This window comes from Polypterus senegalus, chromosome 4, assembly GCF_016835505.1.
Source record: "Polypterus senegalus isolate Bchr_013 chromosome 4, ASM1683550v1, whole genome shotgun sequence".
NCBI lineage: Eukaryota > Metazoa > Chordata > Cladistia > Polypteriformes > Polypteridae > Polypterus > Polypterus senegalus.
In genome coordinates this window covers 48,136,354-48,162,054 of record NC_053157.1, presented here as the reverse complement: position 1 = coordinate 48,162,054, position 25,701 = coordinate 48,136,354, and the positions used below count along the sequence as shown (strand labels likewise).

Below are 25,701 nucleotides of genomic sequence, written 5' to 3'. Positions count from 1 at the left end.
CGATGGTATAACGCCACTGTCGGCCGCCATATTAAACTTTCCAACGTCACTAATTTTCCAACTTCCCATGTAGGTAGAAGGCTGACCCCATCTTCACAAAATTTGGTAGGTGGCCTCGCTGCGCTAACCAAAACCAATGTACATACTTATTTTGGTGGTATGACGCCACTGTCGGCCGCCATATTGAACTGTCCAACGTCACTAATTCTCCAACTTCCCGTGTAGGTAGAAGGCTGAAATTTGGCAGGCTCATTCCTTACAGCTTGCTTACAAAAGTTAAGCAAGTTTCATTTAAAAATTCTACGCGTAACGGTCATAACGGTTGACAATGTTCGCCATGTTGAACTTTCTTATTTATGGCCCCATCTTCACGAAATTTGGTAGGTGGCTTCCCTGCGCTAACTGAAACCGATGTACGTACTTATTTCAGTGGTACGATGCCACTGTCAGCCGCCATATTCAAGTTTCCAATGTCACTAATTCTCCAACTTTCCGTGTAGGTAGAAGGCTGAAATTTGGTAATTATATCGGTGGTATGATGCCACTGTTGGCCGCCATATTGAACTTTTCAACGGTCTTTGTTACTTATGGGCCCATCTTTAAGAAATTTGGTACGCGGGTTCCCAACACTAACTGAATTCTACTTACGTACATATATACGTCCATAGCCTGCAGCACAGTCACCGTGTGAGGCGGCGTTGGGTCCCCCATCCCAACGCCTACCACGTTGTTGGCTGCCTGCCTATATAAGGCCGTCTGTCGCTCCTGTCTCTACATTCCCTTCCTTGCTTTGTCACGGGATTCACGTCTCCCTGCTGATAACTACAGCCTTTTTATTTAATCCACGGTTTCTCCGCTGTTTTATTGTTCATTTATTACGATTATAGTTATTGTGTAGGTATTTTAGAATTACTTTACATTGTTCAGTTACCCATTTCCTTTATCATTCCAACCGTACCCCCATTAACATGTCTATCGAGGTGATCACCATCGATCAAAGAACTGTCATTTAGCGAGTGGTTTCCATGCCCGGAGATGGCACCTACCATTTCCATTCTCTTTGTTACATATTACACGGCCATATCAGGCTCACTCTTGATATCCGGAGGAACATTGTGTCTTATGTATTGAATGACTGGGACAGGTTCAAGGTGTGGACTGATGACGGTACAGGAGATAATTATTCTACACAGGAGCACTAGAAGAGTGAAATGCTTAAGCCCTTCTCCTATTGTTCTGCATGTGAGTTGATGGCTGCCGGTGAATTGTTCGGTTGTCGCTTTCAAGTGTACTGAAATGGCCAAATATTTTACACCTTTGGACAACCGCCAATGCCTCTTAAACATCTTAGATTGACAGGTGACGATTTCAGTAGTGGACACTTTGATGTTTATGAATGTTTAAACTCTCAAAAGCTGGATGTAAAGTTATCGATGAAACCGGTTGCATACTTACGACGCTTGACAGATGCCGAATGTCACTTCAACACAAGTCCTACAAATACTGTCGTAATTGAAACAAACCATGAAACTCAAACCGATTATGACAGCAGCAATCCAAGCTGTGAGATTTGAAACAAGATTACTGTTCACATGGCCAACTGTACGTTGCATGCTCAAGAGTAAGCTCAGCGCAGAGCTTGGTCATATTACAACCGGAGGGCCGAACTGACAATGTGAAATACAAAGAGATCCTTAACAAATAATTATTGGTATATTTTCCCTCAGTTTAAAAAGGTTTAATTTTCTTCTTAATAAAAATTTTAAGGCAGTACTTTGCCGCTGCGAAGCACGGGTATTTTGCTAGTTATTAATAAATTACCATTTCATTGTACTGTATTATTCAGCAATGCCTGTACCGTTGTATGACATGTACGTCTGTGCAGTCAATAAACAAGAGTGGTTTTTGGGAACAGATGTTTCTAAAGATGTTTTTCAAACGTTTTTCATGTTGAACATAGGATCTCTCTATGGTCAAAGATCAAATATTACAGGATGAGTCTGACTCATAAAGCAGTAATGGAAAATTAACTTCAAGGAAAGATTCACTCACAAGACCTTTAGATAATGGCTAATCAATAAAAAACAATTACCTGGGCCATTTTCTACTTCCATTACACAATAGCATCCTACTCTTAGATCATTTTATTGGAATTTCAGTAAGAGCATGACTTGTTCAGAATAACATTACAGTGCAAGCAAATATCCTTAAAGCATTTAGCTCACCATGTGAAGGAATATAATTGGAAATCAGGAAAGTCAATTATATTCTTTTTATTTGAACTGTTCAAATCTGTGTAGTAAATCAAAAGGTCATCCAGGTCCAGTGTTTGTGAACACTGGCCACTCATTTGGAACTGAATGGCCACTGGTCAGTGCCATTACTCCTTTTCTTTCTGTTAACTGGAGGGGTTACTGCATGGTTACACCCTTTTGGTGCTGCCCAGGCCCCACTCACCTTAGTTTTTCATCTTTTGTCCTTTTCATAGTTCTAGGGTTGGTATCAGTTAAGGATTTCTGTTCTGTTAAATAAATTTGTACAATCTAAGTTTTAGATTAAATTTTGAATGTCAATTCATTCAACTGAGAACCTTTATTAATTTGATATTTAAACATATAAAGTATTTTTTTTATTTGTTTTGAAATTTCTTTTCATTCAACAGTGTATTTATAGCCAAGCTTTGCAGCTTTACAAAATGGCTTAATTTATGTAGCCCCTTTTAATGGCTGTAGCTTAATAGGAGGCGTTACCCTCAAAGTTTTAAATGAAATGTTACCTAATTAATAAAATAAGAGAGGTAATTTTTTTTTGATTAGGAGTCCTTGAATATGTACTTTTGTTGCTGGTCATTTTAAATTTTTTAGGGGAAGCTCTTCTTGTTTTTCAGCAGTATTGCATTTTTGTATTTGCTGTGTTTTATGGTTCTCTTTGGTGTATTATAATTTTATTAGCCCTGCAACTCATACTATGATAGAGAACGCCTCTCTGTAAAATAAAGAGTGACTGATTCATTTATTTGATCCGGCAATGGACTTATGCAGTCACTAGGGTTGAGTCCTGCCTTTCTCCCAGTCCAACTGGGGAATGTTTTGGACACTAACACTCCCAGATTGTATTAGGTGGATTGTAGAATGTAATGCTAACCATGGACTGATAGGTGGTGTTCTTTCACTTCTGATCCATTTTCTCTCTTTATCTGCAGCCTTGACTGCTGGCTGCTTTGTTTTACTCATTAACCTGTCCTTTCAAAGGCCACATTATAATGCATTTTTCACTTTCCACAGCAATTCAAGTAATTTATTTCATGACACTGGAAATTTCCAAGTCATTCAGTCCATCCTTTGATTTCATTTACATTTATTTGCTTAGTAGACACTTTTATCCAAAGTGACTTACAAATCGAGTCTAATCAAGTAACATTGGACTAGGGCATGTACATTAACGGGCATGTAAGTGTATGAAGTTAAACTTCGGTTCATAATCATAGGTTTAAACTGCATTGTGATGATCCTTAAAAAGAAGGTATTGCTTTGAATGTAGTGCAGGAGATTGTTCAGGCTTGTGTTCTGCATATGCACTCTTAGTCATGGAATTATTCTTGTTGTACAAGAGATGCACTCCTGTCTGAAGGAGGTGGTTTATGATCTACCTAGTGCTTCAGGACAAATAATACAGAGGATGATTATAATGCACTGCAATTGCTTTGAATATTAGTGTCAGAGTAGTCATATACCAGTTTATTGTATATGGTTATATGATAATCTTGTTTCACAAAACAATATAATAATATTGAATTTGCTTTTATTGCATACTGCACTCACAGATCTGAAATGATTAAAATGTATAAGTGGATGATGTTCTACTTCTACTAGATTACTTAGAAATTTGCTGATTATATGCAAATGGTATTCTCTGAACTCTCGACAAAAGTCCAAATTTATATAGATTCAAATAACTTCAAATAATTTCTTGCATGTCTTCAACAAGCTAGTGGCAGAAAATAAAAAAAATACAGGCAAAGACAGAGTGAGTGCAGCATCATACATTAAAAACAGCCTAAAATTATGTATGTAAGAAACACGTATCAGGTGTACTAATGCAGTTATCGATATGAGTCAGTATGACTGAGGAGGTTTATACTGTATATGTGAGTAAGAACTATTCTAGATAAGAGCGGTGTAAGTAATTATGGCCATTTGCCAGGATAAAGAAATGAGAAAAATGACTGTGAAGGACACACAAAGTATTTAATGATGCTGGGTGCCTCCTTAAGACAACATGTGTTATAAATGTCCTGACAAAAGGAGTTGCTTGTGCCAGTAATATAATGTACTGATTTCACCACCGGCTGGAGTGCATTACAGCTGCCAGTGAGGACCTACACCACTGTGAGCCTGTAGAAGCTGATAAGCATCAATGGATACGTCTTGGCTTTTCTCAGACATCTGAGGAAGTAAAGTTGTTGGTGATCCGTCTTGATTAAAGCTAGATTATTTATGCCCTCTTCAGGTCATCAGTGATGATAATGCAAAGAAGTTTAAAGCTCCTGACCCTCTCCACAGCATCCCTGCTAGTGCATAGTAAATGGGATGTAGGACTGCCTCCTGCTCTCTGATGTCTATAACAAGCTGTCTCATCAAAGAGTCACAGATGAGCAAAGAGTGCAGTAGGGTGTTCAGCACAGTCACCTGTGTGATGCCTGTGTTGGGGATCAGCCTTTAGAAAGTGATGGTGCTAGTCTGCCAGTCTGCACTCTGGGGTTTATCATTTAGCAAGTTTAAAGTCTGTCAGTTTCAGAGGATGGCAGTAAGTCCCAGGTCAGGAAACCTGTCAGTCACATTTGAAGGTAGAACAGTGTTAAGTACCGAGCTGTACTCTGTAAACAGGGCTCCGGCCTGTGATGCCCTGTGTGCCGTAAACCTTGGCAGCTTTAATGCCATTCACATCGATAGACATAACCGAGGATAGACTAGGACAATGAGGACACAATAACACTTTATGGTGCTAAAAGTAGCTGCGACAAGACTATTCATTAATAATTCAAAAAGTGTTCAAAGTACAGGTGCAGAAATCTTCAATAAATAGTTTATACTATCTATAGTACAGTCTAGCATGTTAAAATCTAAGCAGTTTAAGTAAAATCTTTAAATAAATAAACTTAAGGTTAAAACCAGAATGAACCACGCCACACACTGTCCTCCAGTGCTTTCTCTACTCATCTGGGCTTAGACGCTGATAATTGCAATCATCCCTCTTTTGGCTCACATCTCAACCAACTCCCTCAGAGTCCATTGGAAAAACACACCAAGTCAGGGTCCCACATCTGCTACCTTCCTTCGGACCCCACAATCTCCCATACTCTGTCAGCTCAGCAAGGTTGATCTACCTGGGAGAGCCATTCCACTCACTCTCCCCACAGGGCTTCCCTGACTGCAATTCCTCTATCCCGTGGCACTGGCTTGACCGCTCAGTTTGTGTTTCTTGTCTTTTTCTGTGTTCTTTTATTTTTCTCTCCCCTGTTCCCTTCTATTCAGACTCTTTATAGCCACATGAGTGTAGATGCCTCAGTAATGAGCTATGGAGTAGCAGCAAGGGATATCTGAGCCAACTGTGCTCTTGCATGTGAACAGTCAATCAGCCAGTTTTCCCCACTCAGGCTTTTCACCACATGGCCTAGCAATTTGTATTGTTCATACGTGAGTGTATGGTATGAAGTGAAAGAGATGTAGAATCCTCTGTGGACTGGTTGTGACATTTTATGGTATCTTTTAGAAGGCATCCTGAAATTCTGTCTGGTGCTCGTTTGATGGATAAGGTTGCATGCTGTGGAAGTGTCAGTCACTTTACTTCTACTTCACATGAGTTCTGGTTGTAGTCTACTTAGTCTGTATAGTTCAAATGTAACAGGTGCCATCTACAGCAAGGCTCAGACAAAGCCCTTTCAAAACACTCATTGTATATTAGGCTACTTAGATTGCTTTGACCTCATCTGAGTATTGTTTACCTCTCATTGTTCACTGGAAACCACCTTCAAAAGTAACGACTAAGTACCAAATATGTGCAGAACTTACCATATTCTGTATGTACAATCAATAATCTCCTGTTCTCCTTAAGAACTCCTTACTCTTTTTAGTTCTTCTCTAAACACAATCATTATATTCTTATACCCAATTAGTAAAAGTTATTTTTGGCCCATTAAATGCAAAACATTTCTTTTTGTGTCACTGTTCACAAAGCATCAGGTTATTTTGTCTGTTCAATCTCTAATGTTGTTCTTTTCATTAGACAGTGTAGTTTCCTTTTTTATTTTTTCTCATTAAACATGGCTAATTCGCAAATTAACTTTTGTTGTCCCCAATCAGTCAACCTGCTGCCATGCCTGACATAAAAACATCATAAAGATTTCCCTCAATGCCAAACAAATGTCTTCCTTTCTTTTTCTCTTTCACAATCACACCTCCAACATCTCCTTCTCTTATTGTGTCTTGCAGTGGCAAAATTCCAGGAATGCTTTAATGAGATGCCATCCACAAAAAATAAAAAAAACAAAAGAGACAAAACAAAAATTGAAAATAAACAGTAAAACTCTGAAAATATGGCCAATCATTATAGATCATAACACTTAATAGGTGTTATGGTTTCCACAACACTTTATACTGGATTTTTATGTGAACAGTGTGAAAAGAGAGACAACTGGTAATAAATAGTAAATCCATCCATTATCCATCCCGCTATATCCTAACTACAGGGTCATCGGGGTCTGCTGGAGCCAATCCCAGCCAACACAGGGCGCAAGGCAGGAAACAAACCCTGGGCAGGGCGCCAGCCAACCACAGGGCGCACACACACAAACACACCCACACACCAAGCACACATTAGGGACAATTTAGGATCACCAATGCACCTAACCTGCATGTCTTTGGACTGAGGGAGGAAACTGGAGGACCTGGGGGAAACCCACGCAGACATGGGGAGAACATGCAAACTCCACACAGGGAGGACCCGGGAAGTGAACCCAGGTGTCCTAACTGCGAGGCAGCAGCACTACCACTGTGCCACCGTGCCTCCCCGTAATAATAAATAATTATTTTAAAATATTTTGTTTTTTTTAAAGACTTTTTAAGTTCTGTTAGTTATATAACTGGATATATTTGATTTACCCATATAAATGTGCTTCTCTGTTCATATATTATTGTATTCCTTTATGACAATTTGTTATTTACAGTCCCTCTGCTTTACTTGAGTGCGAGCGATTAACTGATTTTAGGCTGTGTTAGGTTTTCACCAAATATTGCAATTTTTACTGTGGCTTAGAGAATATTTACAGGATCATCCAAACAGTATTTTGCTAACTTATTGTAGGCAGTGGTGTTCTGTTTTCTGGACATTACCTACCACAAAAAAGGTCTGAAGATCCTTAAATGTGTCCTGGGGATCTTCTGGACAGTCTGAGTTGTGTTGTATTGTCTTGGGGTGATTTTGAAGGTTTGGCTTCCTGTAGGTAGAGCCCTCTTGCTCTTAAGTTGTATGCTTTTGTACACTGTTTCTTTCACAATAAACATTAGACAGATGAATTAAAGAACAATTTGCTATTGTTGCAATTACCACTTACAGCTAAGTTCGTCATTAGACTGTATCATGATATATTATAGTAATCAATTTAGGTAAGACCCAACATGAGTGGTTGAATCTTTGATTGGTCAACTTGGTGCCCAACAATTTTTGCATGTTGTTACACTTACAGTACCTTGTGTGTTTCATTTATTTTTGAATATGAGCTATCAAGTAATTCTTATTTGACAGTTTATTTTTTGCAGGCACTTAATTCCTATGAACAATTCATAGAATTAGGAGATCTAAGTGCCTTCTTTTAGAAAATAAAGCATTGGTTTATTTAAACAGAATTCATGACACGTGTTTGACAGCTTTGGTTGCTTTTAACAATCCTGAATACTCACAATGGTAAATCTATGCAGTAGATTGTCATTGCAGTGACATTCTATTCATTTTGCATGCACTTCAGGGTTATCATAACCTAGACAAAGTAATGCTTCATTCAAATGAAATACAGCATGTTCTCCTAAAGGTGATTTAATTTTGTTTTTAATTGGGCCTCTAGGGAGGTTTCATAAATTTTACATTTAAAGAGTTGGTAGTGTGTAAAAGATGTTTTGTACAGACTAAAATGTAAGTTCACCTTTTAAATAAAATATTTTTCTCTTATGGAGATATTGTCCACTGGGTAAATAAATAAATAAAATACAATAAATACAATCACTATGTAGCATTTATGCAATTTCTAAATTTCTACTAATTTTTAGTTTATTGTAATGGTAGGTTGTGGCCTCTCCATGAAAAATTATTTAGGCAGTGATAGGTTTTGATTAAATATTGCAATTTTTGCCAATGTATAATTTAGATTTTGTTTGAGAAAATATGAGTAAATATTTATAGGATCATCCAAATGGTCATCTGCAAACCTAGTGTAAGCAGCAATGTTCTGTTTCTTGTATCTATGAATGCCCATGAATATCATTGCTATTTTGAGTTTGGTACATCAACTGCCACAAGAAAGGTCTTGATGTGTCCTGGGGTTCTTCTGGACTGCCTGTGTTGTGTTGTGTCATCTTGTTGTTCTGTGGGATTTTTTTGAAGGTTGACGTCCTGTAGGCAGAACCCTCTTGCTCTTAAGTTGTATGCATTTGTACACTGTTTATTACACAGTAGACATTAGACAAATAAATTAAAGAACAATGTGCTATTATTGTAATAACCGGAAAGGACAATGACCACTTACAGACAAGGTCATCGCAGGTCTCATTAGACTGTATCATGATTCTTCTAGTTATCAATATGGGTGAAACCATCAGAATTTGTGATTAAGGTGATTAAGTCTTGTAAAAGGCGCTATATAGCGCCCGACCCGGCACAGACCACGCAGAGGCAACGTGTACAAAACACACAGGCTTTTATTTTTCTTCAGCTGTGTGACACGTCTTCCCCGTGCCACACAGCCCAAACACAGTCCAAAGCACCAAACAAAAATACACACCACAATTCTCCTTCACCTTTTCCTCCACCACTCCTCTGCAAGCTTAGTCCTCCTCCTCCCAACCCTGGCTCCCCGAGTGGTGGTGGCTGGGCCCTTTTATAGCCCACCCGGAAGCATTCCAGGTGATTAACCACCTGGTCCCAATTGAACTTCCGGGCGGGGCTGAAAGCTCGTCCAGCCGGGCTGTGGGAAGCAGGCAGCTCCCCCTGGCGGCCACGCCGGGCCCCAACCAAGCTGTGGAGGACTCCATCTCCCATGGAGCCCTGCGGGTGGTTGGGGAGTCACCGTCGGCCAGGGAGGCTGCCACCAAGCGTCCCGGGGGAGGTATTGGACTGCCCATGGCGGCTCCCCCGGAACATACGTAGCTGGGGTGTCCCTGCCGGGCATGGGACCCGGCTATCCTTCACTGTTCCCCACCCTCAGATGAGGCTTGTGGGGCTCATTGGCCTGTCCCGCGAGGGCCGGTCCTCTCCAGGACAGGGAGTCGGCATCCTTGGCTCCACGGCTGCGCCCTGTAAAAACATAATGAACAGGTCTGGGGGTGCTGCCCCGACGTCCCTGCCACTCGGACGTCCTCCTTGGACAACCCCTCCAGACATGACCAGCGTGACCACAGGAATAACACAACCGACCCCCTCCAGCTCGACCCTTGCGGGAACGGAAGCAGGCAGGAAACTCCTGCCCCTTCGCCCACTCCGGGGAGGGCTTGTGAGGTGTTCGCCCCTCCGCAGTGTAGCCCTCCTGTACTGTCACACTGTCGGGCTTACGCTGCACCTTGTCAGGAGTCCCCGACCTCTTTGTCCGGGTCCTCCTCTTCCTCTGGGGTGCACTTATGGGAAGAAGGGAGACCCTGTGCCGCCTGCACCCCTTTAGACGACCGCGAGACCGGTGCAGGCAGAGGGGGCGGAGTTGTTTGGCAGCCGAGATCCACCAGCTGCCTCTCTGCATGTTCCTCCGCCACAGTATCGGTCCCCACGGCGGCGTCTTGTGTAGTGGGCGGGGCTGCCTGGCAAGCGGAACTGATCATAACCGCAGCCGTTGCGCTCCGCCCCCTTTCCTCTACGGCCCAGGTTTCACTCACCTGCACCGCTCTGTCCTGCTGGTAGGAGGCTAGCCTTCCGCCAGCACGAAGCCATTCAGACAGGGCTCCGCACGGGCTGTCGAGCTTCTTCTCAAGCGCCTCCTTCGTCTCCTGCAGGACCTGAAATACTTTCAATAAGGACTGTAGGGCCAGGACAACGGATTGTACCTCCCCTACAGCCCAGGAAATGTTAATAGTTTTGGTGCCATCAAGACCCTGCGGAACCTCCGCAGGTCCGTTTGGGAGTCCGAGAGGCTCGGGGAGAAGGCCCGTCACCCCCGCCTGCGAACTGTCCTCCATGGGACCCGGCTGTCCTTCACAGTCTTTAATTGATCAATTTGGTTCTAGACAAATTTAGCATGTTGTTACACTTACAACAAGTACCTTGTGTTTCATTTAATTTTGAATAGGAGCGATATGATTGTTTCACTAAACACTTTCTCTGTTTTGACAGTGAAGTGTTTTACTGGATACTATTAACAACAAAAAAAAAACATTCCTCCATTCTAAGCACTTTAAAAAAATATTATTAGTAAACCTGCATGTGTGCTGTAAGCAATTTCATATAAATACATTTTTTCTTTTTTAAAAAGAATTTATAAAATCAGCCTTATGCTATATCTCAGTTTTCTGTTGATGCCTTCTTATAAATGTAACTTGTAGCATCATTGTACAATAACCATATGAGAGTATCACTGCAAAAAAAATGTGTCCTCCCCTTGGCATTTAATACTCTTCCATTCAATTCGTGCATAATTTATGACAAAAAGCTGACCTTGAACACACATTTAGACATTTCTTGTGGAATGCTGTTAACATTACTGTCTTCAGGGTACCAAAAGCACTTAGCTGAAGCAAGGTACTTGGCAGGCCTTTCACTCCTTGCTCCAGAATCAGAAGAAGTCTGTTCACAGAGCAGGTTAGAAAAGACAGAGAGGTGTTGACAGAAAGCAGTCATCCTTTGTTATGGGCACTGTGGGCTCACTGGTGTAACTGGTTAGGAAATAATGCACTGCATACCTTTCAGACATCTCTAAAATTAAAGGACAATATAAAACAACTACAGGGGGATAACACTGCTCTCGGTGCCGGGTAAGGTCCTTCCTAGGGTCGTCCTCAATCAGATCCGTGATCACTTGCTCACCTACCAGTGACCGGAACAGTCGGGTTTTACGCCTAAGAAGTCTACCATCGACCGCCTCCTGGCACTGAGGGTTCTCATGGAGCGCAAACGTGAATATCGGCAGAGTTTCATTGCAGCCTTTGTCGATTTTCATAAAGTGTTTAACTCAGTTGATCAAGCTGCCCTGTGGGACATCCTGAGGTTTCGTGGGATCTCCTCGAGGTTGCTGGATATCATGGCTGGCCTGTACACGGGTGCTGTGAGTGCTATGCAGAGTGGAGGCAGAACCTGCATTTTTCCCAGTTGATTCTGGAGTTCATCCGGGGTGTGTTCTTGCTCCTACTCTGTTCAGTGCTTGTATGGACTTGGTGTTTGGCAAGGTTGTGGGATCCAGTGGCTGTGGGGCATCTGTTTGTGAAGTAAGAATTACGGATCTTGACTTTGCCGACGATGCTGTGATCTTTGGAGGCTTGAGTGAGGAGTCTGAGTGTCTGGGCTTGCGAGTGTCCTGGATAAAAACCAAGATCCAGGCCTTTAATGACCTCTTGGGCACAGTCATCAGCAGTGTGTCTGTTTGCGGAGAGAGTGTCGACCTTGTCAAGAGGTTTACTTACCCTGGCAGTGACATTCATGTCTCTGGTGACTCTTCCTCTGAAGTCAGTAGATTGATTGGGAGAGCATGGGAGGTCATGAGGTTGCTGAAAAGGGGTGTGTGGTGCTCCCAATATCTATGCAAAAGGACAAAGTCCAAGTCTTTAGAGTCCTGGTGCATCCTGTCTTGCTATATGGTTGTGAGACATGGACACTATCCAGTGACCTGAGACGAACACTGGACTCCTTTGGTACTGTGTCTCTCCATAAAATCCTTGGGTACCGTTGGTTTGACTTTGTGTAAAATGAGCGGTTGCTCATGGAGTCCTGAATGAGGCACGTTACCTGCATTGTGAGGGAGTGCCCGTTACGGCACTACGGCCATGTGGCGCATTTCCCTGAGCGTGATCCAGCTCGTAAGATCCTCATTGTTGGGGACCCAAGTGGCTGGACCAGGCCAAGGAGTCACCTACGTAAAACTTGGTTGCGGCAGATAGAAGGTCATTTCCAGGGACCGCGTGTCTGCCTGGGGTGTTGCCAACCGGGATCCCGAGTTGTTTTGTCGTGTAGCGGGTGCGGCAACGCACTGTACCAGTGCATGCTCCCCAACTTGACTTGACTTGACTTGATATGAGCATTCAAACTCTGAAAGCATCCATAACTTTTTTGTGAATAATATATAATTCACTCTTGCACACATTCCTTTATTAGTGGAAGCTTTCAGATCAGTATGTGATGGCAGACATGATTTGTGCTGTCCAACATAGAGGAATCCTGCAAAAACCTTTAACAGAGTATGGAAGTACATTCATTATACACAACAGAATATATGACCTAATCTCTCTTTAAAGCCATTAGCATGATAGTAGTATGCATTTTGACCAGAAGCTGTTGGACTCCATTCTTCACAGCTGTTATTTAGTTACTTTTCCTTGGGCTACATAGATAGACACATACATACATATGTTATGTTCCATTTTCTCCTCCTCTTATCCTGTGTCAGTGAATTCACAAATATACAGTACTGAATCATATAGCAGCCTCTGTGGAAAAAGATGACAACTTGATATCATCAAATTACCTATGAGAAAATAATATGGAATTTCCAAAGAGGAATAAAAGACAAATGGTCTGAATTATTGAAAAAAAAAATAAAGATACAGTTAAGACTACCAAAGATTTCATTCATTCACTTGCAAGCATATTATGATTTTAAAAAGGTATACATTTTGATAGGAATTACTGTATATGAAATAACAAGTGACACTTAAATGAACAATTTTATGCAACATTCTCTACATATTCAATCCCTTTGCTATGTTAGTTTAAAAAAGCATTCCAATATTCCAGTGTCTAATATATTGGTAAATTCAAGATATCTGAAGTGAGTATCTTCACTTTTCCCCAGAAATCCTAGTACTGCTATGCATATCAAAGCACATTGTTTTGTTACTTGTATAGTAATGAATGTGTTAATATTCAAACAAGTCAATGTTTCAGACAGCATATTTCCCATGGCTGGGGTTTAATCTTGTGTTTCCTGTCTGATTGGTGTAATTGTGTTTATTTGTGTTAATGTTTATTTTGTTTATTACGTGCATCATTCTTTGTGTTTATTTATTAGAAAATACCTTAGTAACGTGTTTTGTGGGTGGTGCCCCTAAGAGGCGGGGCCAGCTGCTAATCACCGCCAGTAACTGCCTTCCACTCTATATACTGGAGAGCTTTCCGTAGTATTCTCTAGGCCATGGAGTGTTATTTGTGTTTTGCTGTGCCTTATTGCTTTTCATGATTTCCTTAATTTTTTGAACCTGATCTCTTTATTTGACTTTGCCTTAGGATTCTGTATTGGGACTTTATTTGCTGAGGATTGCCTTGCCTTCTCAGGCAATTCCTTTTTTTGCTATTAGGAGCTTCTTAGATTACTGAGCCTTTTGGTAAAATAAACCTTTTATTTTATAAAGATATTTCTTGGCCTATTGGTTTATAGTCTGGGTTTGTTCTGTAACTCTCCCTCAGAGGGCAATTTTTGAAAGTATTTTAGAACTTCCGTGATTTTGAGACTCCCGATTTACAACAGTGTCCATTTAGCAAAAAGTTTGAAAACCACCAGAACTCCCTCATGAAATTTCTATGTACGTGCCTTCAAAAAGAATTCAGAACCCCTTCACCTTTTTCAAATTTTGTTACATTGCAGCCTTATTCCTAAATCAATTAATTCTTTCTCACATCAAAAGACACTCTACCCCAGAATAACCAAACCAAAAATGGGATTTTAAAATGTTTTGTACATTTATTAATAATAAAAAACTGAAATATCACATTGACACATGTATTCGGACACTTTACAATGACAATTGAATTTTGGCTCAGTTGCTTCCCATTCTATTGATTATTTCTGACATGTTTCTACACCATGCTTAGAGGTGGTAAATGCAATTGATTGCATGTAATTGGGAAAGGCACACATCTCTCTCTAGAAGGTCTTGCAGTTAGCAATGCGTATCAGAACAAAAACTAAGCCATGAAGATGAAGAAATTGCCAGGAGAGATTAGAGACAGGATATTGTGGAGGCACAGATCTGGGGAAGGTTGCAACAACTTTCTGCAGCAATAAAGGTTCCCAGAGCACAGTGGCCTCCATAATTCTTAAATGGAATATGTTTGCCACAACCATGACTCTTTGGACCTAGTGTGGTGTACGGCCAGGGCCCGGCCAGGTCGCCTCTGCGCTGGAAGGACCTGTGGAAGGAGCGTATCCAGAGCATTACAATACAATACAATACAGTTTATTTTTGTACAGCCCAAAATTACACAGGAAGTGCCGCAATGGGCTTTAACAGGCCCTGCCTCTTGACAGCCCCCCAGCCTTGACTCTCTGAGAAGACAAGGAAAAACTCCCAAAAAACCCTTGTAGGGAAAAATGGAAGAAACCTTGGGAAAGGCAGTTCAAAGAGAGACCCCTTTCCAGGTAGGTTGGGCGTGCAGTGGGTGTGAAAAGAAGGGGGTCAATACAACACAATACACAGAACAGAACAAATCCTCAATACAGCATAAAAATTTTAGAAGTACGGAACAGAATTTAACAGTAGATGATATCACATAATAAGATTTGGATATTTTTAGAATCCTGGAGACCTCATCCATCAAGCTGCCTCCCCCATTTGGCCATTCCACGGCTGAAACAGTGCTGGGCCAGCCAATCCGATGAAAGGAGCCCTCTTTCCCATGATTCCTGCAATCCTCCATCAAGGATGACTTTATCATAGGAAGGCAAACAACTTGGCAGAGCACTAGGTGGCAGCCCCCCTGGGTTGCAGTGGTGACTCAGACTCCTGCAGGGCTCCGTGGAAGCTGGAGTTTGGTGCAGACCTGTTGGGTTCCATGGGCACCACCAGGGGGTGCAGCTGAGCCCTTAATTGCCCAGAACTAGGTCAGCGAGCACCTGGAGCACTTCTGGGTGCCTTATACAAGGAGCCAGCAGCCACTACTCCGGGAGCCAGAGTTGGGTGAGAGAAGACAAAGCTTGCTGGAGGAAGAGTGGTGGCAAAGAAAGAGAGAGGGAGGAAAAGAAGAAGAGAAGTGTTTGGTGTGCTTAACTTTGCTGTACATGTGGGAAATGGGGAGAGGTGTTTCCCATGGGAAAAAATAAAAAAATAAAAACATGTGCCCTGAAGTTGTGTCTTGTTTCTGTCTGTGTCGGGTTTGGGTGGCAGGAGTGCCCCCTTCAGGCCGCACGGGCCAAACAGAACAATCGGCGGAGAAGGGCATGGCAAGAGAAGCGAGAAAGAAGCCAATGGTCACTCTGGCTGAGCTAAAGAGAAACTTCGGAGATGGGAGAAACTTCCAAAAGGACAACCAAAACTGTAACACTCCATCAGTATGGGCTATATGGCCAGTCAACACATGAAATCCCACTTGGAGTTTTGCAAAAAGTCACCAAAAAGACTCTTAGACTATGAGAAACAAGATTCTCTGGTCTGACAGAACCAAAACCGAACTGTTTGGCTTCATTTCTAAGTGTTACATATGTCTGAAGGAAACCTGGCAGCGCTCACTGCCGCAATACCAATCTACCAGTGAAGGGTGTTAGTGAGTGCTTTGGGGTTGTTTTACAGAAACAGGAACTGGGAGACTAGACAGGGTTGAGGGAAAGCTGAATGGAGGAAAGTACAGAGAAATATCCATAATGAAGCCCTACTCCAGAGTGTGCTGGAACTCAGACTAGGCTGAGGGTTCACCTTGAAGCAGCATAATGACAAAAGCAAAGACAATGGAATAGTGGCTTAGGGTCAACACTGCTAATGTTCTTGAGTGGCCAGCCAGAGGCCAAATCGAACACTTCTGAAATGCCCTAAAAATACCTGTCCTCTAATGGTCTTCATCCATCCTAACAGAGCTTGGGAGGATCTGCAGAGGAGAATGACAGAAAAATCCAAAACCATGTGTGCAAAGCTTGTTGCATCATACCCCAGACTCCAGGCTGTAATCGCTGCCTAACGTGCTTCAATGAAGTACTTAGCAAAGGGCCTGAATATTTGCGTCACTGTGATATTTCAGTTGTTTATTTTTAATAACCTTGCAAAAAATGTGTAAAGTCGTGTTTTAGCTTTGCTTGATGTGGGAAAAAAAGAAATGTAAATGATTTTAACAACATAGCCCAATTTGTAAAAAGTGAGTGGGCCTAAATACTTTCTGAAGGTGCTGTATGTATGACATTAAACCACTACATCATGCAAATTATTGTAGAGTATCACAGACTTTACCTTTGAAAAGTTTAAGGAGGACTAACAAAATCCACACCTTCCCACTCCTGCAGCACAACAAATATAAATATACAGGCTCTTCCCAAAATACAGGTATACAAATGGTGCTACTCGTAGAGCTACAAACTGTGCCTATATCATGATTTATCAAGCATGACTTTAAATAATACTTTTTAATTATTGGTTTACATCAACAATGTGTAGGTATTACTGTATTCTTTTTATGATGCTGTTTTCAGAAGCATATGCTGACTTTTGAAATGTTTGCATTTATTGTTGTCTCCTAATTGCATTCCTAATTTTCTCCTGATCTCCTCCTCTTTAGAGAGAGACCAAGGGCCAGTTTCTTCTAGACCACGTCTGCAATCACTACAGCCTATTAGAGAAAGATTATTTTGGCATCAGATATGTTGACCCAGAAAAGCAACGGGTATGTAATAAAAGGCAATTTATTTTCCTAAAGCTACAATAATATTATTGGAAAAGTTATTGTTCAATAAACTCATAAACTGTGCTGTGTTCCACAGTGTGGTGTACTATACTGTTCTCTGTTATATATGTTACAAATAATTTAAGGGAATGCTGTAATACGTTTAAAACTGTAGGGCTAAAGAATGTGTATCTTTGGGAGAGCTGACACAGCGATGTCTCTGTATTCTGCTTGTCTTTTATAAAGTTTTATTTCGTTTTAAGACCCCTTCACGTCCCTTCATTTCATCTCAAAGTTAAAAACGTTGGTTTTGTGGCACAGACATTTATTCTGAAGTTTCTATTTTTTTAATTTTTTTGACAAGGTTTATCAAGCTGTTTTCTTCAGCTTCACCTCTAGAGTTTCACTTTTTGCTGTTAGCCCTTTAGAAATTAAAATTTTGTTGGCCTGTTTGTTTCCTTTGTCAGTCTGTGTTGAACTATAAGAAAGAAATGTGACCAGCTAGCTAATCTTGTAATGCACATTTCCACACTGCTTTCTTAAAATAAGTGCAAACTAGTTTTATTTGGATATTATATTATTAGCTAAATATGGGAATGAATCAAAGTAAGTGAACAGTCCAATCTTTATGAGTTTCTTAAAGTCAATAGATTAATATTCTAAGAAAGCATGTTAACATTTGCAGTAAAATGAATGGTTGTGAAAGAAAACCAAGCTACACACCGACAACAAAGATACTACAAAGTAGTCTTGGAGATCTTGTCATGAATTTCTTTTAAATAAGTGTCCCGAATGTCACTCTGTAAAGTGTTCATTGTACTGTATATTCTTATTTTAATTTAGTAGGTCTGTTAGAAAGAAGAAAGTGAGCACTCCATTCTACTACAGCCACTCAGACAAGGCAAAGAGAGTCCTATGGCTTATCTAGACACCAATAAGAAAGGCAGCCTACAAGCAGTAAATCATCCTGTAGACTGTGGAAAATTGGTAGGAAAATTAGAAACTTAAAAAAGTGCAACTTATCACATGATCCAAGCTATGCCATGTTTAAGGTGAGGCTAAAGGAAATGCATTGTTCTTTGAAGGTAATATATACAGTACAAGTTTGCGAAGGGAGACACACAAATTCCCAGAATTGCTTAAAAAGAACTTTATTAAACAAATTAGAAAAAGTTTATTTTAGCCACTGCCAAAATACTCCTCTTGAGAAGCAACACACTTGTTCCACCACAATTGATTTCTTCCATGGCAGTAAATCTTCCCTTCAGTATTAATTTTAATTTATAAACAAAAGAAGTCACAAGGAGCGAGAGCTGACGAATTTGGGGAGTGCAAAACAACAACCACATTGTTTTTGCTCAAAAACGCTTTGTCTGTCAACTGCCTGGCGCCCTGTGTTGGCTGGGATTGGCTCCAGCAGACCCCCGTGACCCTGTAGTTAGGATATAGCGGGTTGGATAATAGATGGATGGAAAGTGAAGTGTGCAGCTGTGTTTTTATGTTGCAAAATGCACTTTTGTGTGCACCATTGCTCCGTCTGGACGCTTTTATCTTGATTCTTGTCTGCAGATGCCTCAGCAGTTTATTGTAAAGTTGATGATTAACATTCTGTTCATGGGAAACAAACCGATGTCCATCAGTCTTTAAAAATGCGAACATCGTTGTGTTGATGTTGATGACCAGTTTTGCTTTTTTATGGCTTGTCACTTCTTTCTTATAAGTAAAACGGATGTCTGGTCTTGGAACTCTTTGCTTTGACATTTTTGACAAATAAATAAATAGTTACAGTATGGTAACAAGGAACAGCCGATGACCTCTTTTGAATGTCACTTGTTGGCTGAGGCTTCCTAGAGTTTAATAAACACTTAGCTTTCTAAAGCACTTTGGCAGTCAAAATGTCAAATGGTAATGTGCTTGCTGGAATTTGATTGAATAAGGTTTTTGGACAGCACAAGGGAGGATATAATACAAGACAAGTATGGAGTACAGTAGTAAAATGTTGTATAGTAAGCACCCATGAGAAACATCAGTAGCATTTTCATCACAATTCAACTAAATGTTATAAAAACAGTTTTAGTAAAAACAGACTTTCTGAAAAAAGCTTTCAAGATGGTTAGAAAGAAGCGTTTGTATTTTGCCTGCACTGTAGTGTCTTCAGCCAAAAAAAAAATCACTTTCAGCAATGACATCTGTTGCACACTATTTATAACACAGAAAGCTGTACTGTATGTTTATTCTGCTAATTAATTGATCCTTAATGTTATGTAGATAGTGGAGAGATACGGTATCATTCTTAACAGTTAGTTAAATGTGTTTGCTTCTGGGTTCTTTGTTGTTTAAATAAGTTTTAGAATATGAAATACAGTGGCTGTCTTTCAAACTTTTATGAAGATATTATGTAGATATAAAGATTTTATAAAGATGTAAGATATAAAAATATTTAAACATTTTTGTTAATCAGTTTTAGTAATTGCAGTTAGAGATCTAATATCATACTACTGCTAATGTAGTGTGTGATATCATGTCATACAGTATGTTGTAATATAAGCAGTTAGAGATCATCAGAATCAAACATACACTGAGTTGCCAGTTTATTAGGTTCACCTTTTCCTTTCTGACAAAAACCTTACGTGACAGGCAGACCAGTGTTTCTGCCAATGGATGTTTACTTTATGTTGGAATGGGCAAAATGAGGGACCATTGTGACTTCAGTGACTGTGTGATAGCTGGCTCTAGGTTAGACAGTTCTAGTATGTCTCAAATGGTAGTCATCATGTGCTTTTCATGTACAAAAACTTCAATGGTTTACTGAGAATGGCGCAGAAAGCAAAAAATTATAGGTGGTAAATGCAATCATGTGGACAAAAATAGCTTTTGAATCAGAGGTGTCAGAGGAGAAGGCAAGAATCATACAAGCAAACAAGACTGGCAACACTCAGAGAAATCACCTCCATGTTTAACATTGGTGTGTAGATTGTCATCTCAAAATGCCTCACTTATTAGACTTTATCTACAATAGGCTACTAAAGCTGAAGACCACGTCGGGTGCTGACATCGTAATTGAAAAATGATAGCACTTCTCAAGTGAGCACTGAAACATTAAAACGGGACCATTGAGAGGTGAAAAAGAGGTGCTTGGTCAGACCAAATTAAATTCCTTTTGCATCATGCTAATGAAGGGATCAGAATTTAATAAGGGGAACATTAGTCCAAGAAGCCATCCTTTTTATGTTAACAGTACAGGATGATGGTGGCAGTGTGATGTGTGTGGAAATATTTTCCTAGCACATTTTAGTGCCCCGATAACCATTGACAAACTATTGAAAGCAATGTGTTGTTGCTGACCAAGTTCTTTCCTTCATGAGTCCAACTTGTCTACACTCAGATACACATTTGCAGCATTGTAATGCACCACGGCACAAGACACACATCATCTCCAAATGTTTCTGGAAACATGACAGAGAGTTTTCATTGCTTCAGTGGCCCACACAGTCCCTTCATCTCAATTCTGTCAAGCATCCCTGGGATGAGGAGTAAAGGGCTGTTTGTAGCCTCTAATTACTGAGACTTTTAAATCAGTGTAGTGGCAGGAGTGTTTTGTGTTGTTGTCAAATCAGTTCTGCTTAATAAAAAAGCAATCCAGCAAAACATACAAAGAGTGCTGGAACTACATGTGCACGATAAAAAATATCACAAACATGGCAATGGTATGTGCCATTTTTTCTGCCTCTTATCCTGCATGAATGAATCTACCTGTTTAGGGATTTAAACATCAACATCTATTGGTAAAAAGTAGAATTTCAAACTGCCTATCTGTTCATTTATGCAAGAGTTTCACTTTGTAAGTAGGTATGCTTAGTACCCCTGTACCCCCCATATGTTTTTTACTTCCTTGTCTGGTTGTTTTTTTTTCTTTCTTTCTTCCTGACTATCAAATGCATTGTAATTAATGCATATATCAATTTTATGTTATGTATTCATTATTATTCATATTTATTTTTAATTTGTTGTAACTATTTCATTGATATCTCGTATAGCACTATGAGTTCCATCCTGTGTATGCAAATGTTGCTACAGAAATAAATGCTGTTGTTGTTGCTGATGAGTCTCGCCACCTAAAGACAGGCTAGCTCAACTCTAAAATAAAGACCCAAACAAGTAGTTGTGGAGTGACAGCTGAAATGTATTTTTCAAATCTATTCATTTAAAAAGACTTCCAGGGTTTTAGTGCCTAATATATTGGTACATTCAAGATATTTGAAATATTTAGTAGTCCTTTTCCCCAGAAAAGTTAGCATGGCAGTAATTAAAGAAATAAAGTGACTATCTAATTTCTATAAAGATATGAAAATAATTTTATTAGTGGGTTTTGATAACAGCAGTTACAGATCATAATTTCATGCTACTGCTATTAGAGTATGTGATAGGATGTGTGGTTTCCTCTCATGCTGTGGTGTTACGAGGTAAAGGTTGCCAGAATCATGCATGCATTGAGTATGAATCATAAATTACTGTCAATAAGAGCTCGGTAATATTATATAGACAAGTACTTATTGGCCATCTGTGTTTACCAGCTCAGACTCTCATATTTAAACTATAAAACTGAGTGTTGTAAACCTTTATTTTTTACTGCTCTCACCAGATTTTCTTGCATTATTTTTTGTGAATCTTATTAATTTTTGTATATATTTTCCTTCTTTTGTTATTACTTGATTTTTGTAATATTTATTTATTTGTATTATTATGATGATGTAGAACATGAACGGATGATGATGTCACCTCACCGCCAGTTTGAGGGCCTTGTTTACTGTATTTCCTGACCATTAAGGCCATGTTATACACAATTTCATTGCTGTCAATGTGACACATAAAATCATCACATGATGACTGTTTAAGATAGCTGCATGGCAAGCAACCTATACTACCTTTGGGATTTCAAAAGCACATTTTAGTTTGGAGTTTTCAATTTTATTTTGGTTAGGAATACTTTCTTGGTTAGTTTTTTTGATTGACTTTTACTCCACTTCCTTGAAATGATTTCCTTTGCTGCCAAAAACATAGTTTGCTTGTTTTGTTAGTCTTTTCTGGTTCCTGACTTTTTCCTGTTTCCGACTTTTTATCTGCCAGGCCCTTTTAAATCTGTCTTTTTCTCTACTCTTCACAATCACTCAAAATAAATTTCAACAGAGGCATTTTATGTCTGTTCATAACAGAAGCTGGCATCATAAGTGACTCTGGTATGAAAAGGGTGTTTACTAGTCTTGCTGCTAATGATTATTTTGTAAGTGATTAACCTACTAACTGTTTTATTGATTAATTTATGTAGCACATAATTTGTCAAAACAATTCAAGTAAACATGAAGCTTGCTGTATATGAATTTTTATTGAATAATTTTGTATGTGAAATTCGAAAACAAAAGACATGAAGTCATCCAATTTTTTTTTCACAGATGTATATCAAATTTTACTTGAAGTCTAAAAAATGTATACTCAGGTTAAAAAATTGATTATTTAAATATTTATGTATGTTAATCCACTCAAAGACTTATTACAGATGTATTTCTTTAATTCTTCTTGCATTGAGATTACATAGATGCTTACTCATAAACATCATGAATGCCACTGCAAGGCTATTTTTTCTAAATCCAAGAAGGCTGTCTCAGCTATGCATATTTGTCATAAAAGAGCTTAATAATGTTTGTAAAGTATAAAAGATACTAATTGAAGGGGATGGCACACATATCTCTTAACACTAGAATTACCAAAGCCTATGAAAAAACTTGTAGATCTGGCCCAGCTTAAATCCGTTCACACCTCTCCGTCAGCGTCTTTTGTCCTGTAAATGTGCAGATAAAGACAAGCAGCAAGCAGTCTGCTATTCCATCCCCCACCGCCGCAGAACGTTCACAAAGTTCTTCCAGCTCGTGCCTTGATTTATTATCTGGGAGTAAAGTGCTGGAGTTTTAGAGTGGAAATAATAGATTGTTATTTGGGACACATGCATTTCATCTGTGTTCCTTTTCTACAATAATTGGTGTAAACACATTGTTAAAACAGAAACGTTTTTCATATTTTAAAAATAAATGACAAAATGTAGGCATAAACTGTATAATGTGTGAAGCCTGAAGTCCAAAGATCAAATAAACACTTTCACAAAAGGTTCAATGACGATACAACAGCTTCTGTTGTGTAGCGGTAAGATTAGCTGACTTGTAATCAAGAGTCCTCTGTTCGATCCCGACTGCCTCCTATATTTACCGTTTTCAGTAGTCAGCTGCTCTTATTGTTAATATTATATTATATTACACACAACATTTTGGTTTGTGTCTGTAACATCCGCTGTACATTTATAGTACTTATAAAAGTTACCCTTTTTTTTTCTTTCTTCATTTTTATTCTCTCAGTCATGATCACAATACATACTACCACCCCCCACTCAGGGATCTGATGCTGTTACTTTTTATCTGAAACTGGGAATAACTGTAGATGTGAGTGGTGTTTTGAGGCAATGGAACTGGACATTCTCTGATCTGGATGGATAAAAGACGTAGGTATTCATGATATTTGGAATAACTCATTTTATGACCTGTACAGTACATTTCCTTAAACAGTGTGGCACTGATGCAACATTATTTATATTATTCATATTCATTTGCATAACAAGAAGACTAAAGTAAAATCAATGTACAACATTAAGGTAAAACTAATGTACTATCTGCTTTTTAGCCACGTTGTATTGCGTGATTATATAAGTTAAACTTCTCTGTAACAGCTAATATGGCACTGAAGAGTTCCATCTCTGGCAGGCTTTGTGCTTTGTTCTGAAGGGGTAAAGTCTGCATAATGAGCATTTTCTTTTAATTCCCATTATTTGGTACTGCCATTATTACATTTAAACATTTATTTAGACCAAGTGCAACATTGATCATCATTTCTTTTCTTTCCAAAGTTCTCTATATGTGATTTCTTATACAGTTTGCCAATTTCTTGTCACATGTTTGTTAATATGCAGAGAAGCAAGGCTAACAAAATGCACATAATCAGTTCTTTTATTTTGTAATACTTGAAGTTTGTCAGCAGTGTTTCCCTGTGTTTTGAAAGTCAACCGATTAGGTATCTTAATACATACAGTAGGTCAACACATTAGTGTAACATACCCATTGTTAATCCAGCAAAAATCCTGCCTTATTCTCTATTGATGTAAACAAGGGTCCTTTACTATACACAAATGATTTTACTTTAGATAGATAGATAGATAGATAGATAGATAGATAGATAGATAGATAGATAGATAGATAGATAGATAGATAGATAGATAGATACTTTATTAATTCCAAGGGGAAATTCACATACTCCAACAGCAGCATACTGATAAAGAACAATATTAAATTAAAGAGTGATAACAATGAAGGTATAACAGACAGACAATAATTTTGTATAATATTAACGTTTACCCCCCCCAGGTGGAATTGAAGAGTCGCATAGTGTGGGGGAGGAACAATCTCCTCAGTCTGTCAGTGGAGCAAGATAGTGACAGCAGTCTGTTGCTGAAGCTGCTCCTCTATCTGGAGATGATCCTGTTCAGTGGATGCAGTGGATTTTCCATTATTGACAGGAGCCTGCTCAGTGCCCGTCGCTCTGCCACAGATGTCAAACTGTACAGCTCCGTTTCTACAATAGAGCCTGCCTTCCTCACCAGCTTGTCCAGGCGTGAGGCATCCCTCTTCTTTATGCTGCCTCCCCAGCACACCACCGTGTAGAAGAGAGCGCTTGCCACAACCGTCTGATAAAACATCTGCAGCATCTTATTGCAGATGGTGAAGGGCGCCAGCCTTCTAAGGAAGTATAGTCGGCTCTGTCCTTTCTTACACAGAGCATCAGTATTGGCAGTCAAGTCCAATTTATCATCCAGCTGCTCTCCCAGATATTTATAGGTCTGCACCCTCTGCACACAGTCACCTCTGATGATCATGGGGTCCATGAGGGGCTTGGGACTCCTAAAATCCACCACCAGCTCCTTGGTTTTGCTGGTGTTCAGTTGTAGGTGGTTTGAGTCGCACCATTTAACAAAGTCCTTGATTAGTTTCCTATAATCCTCCTCCTGCCCACTCCTGACGTCAATAGTTCTTCTGCTAAAAGGTTTTTGGAGGTAAAGACATGAAGTAGGAGGTAACTCTTAGATTTTGCAACATTTGATAGGTGGCATTTAGTATAGCAGGTTGATTTTCCAGGCTGCTCCTCTCCAGAAGGGTTTTTAGACTTTTTAATGTGAGAACTAGAGTGTTAGTAGATGTGCTGTCTGCATAGCTGATCCAATCAGAATTTTGGATCAGTTTCTTTGGGAAAAAGCCAGGTTCTTAGCAGCAGCTTGTCTACAGGTGATGAGCTGTGTGTTGCTCTACCACACAATTTAACATTAGAATCCCTGAAGCCTACAAAAATATTCATAATGACGGGCCACCTTAAATTCCCTCTGATCTCCTCATCAGTGTCCTTGTTTTGCAAATATGTTTATCAGCACTGGCAGAAGGAGGCCTGCTTACTCATCCCCCACAAAGGCAACTGAAGTTGGACACAAAAGTCTCTTTATCTGGGAGTTAGGTGTCTGGAATTACATAGGGTAATTAATATATTGTTATTTGGATTACATACATTCCA

General features: G+C 39.7%; 1 protein-coding gene across 1 annotated transcript in view; it reads left to right on the top strand.

The window, feature by feature from the left end:
- The window catches only part of frmd3 (FERM domain containing 3), a 325,166-nt gene that overhangs the window by 171,382 nt on the left and 128,083 nt on the right, over positions 1 to 25,701 (top strand). Inside the window, exon 2 of the mRNA XM_039750579.1 lies at positions 16,939 to 17,043. Within this exon, the coding sequence (XP_039606513.1) occupies positions 16,939 to 17,043 (105 nt within the window). The remainder of the gene's footprint in view (positions 1 to 16,938; positions 17,044 to 25,701) is intronic.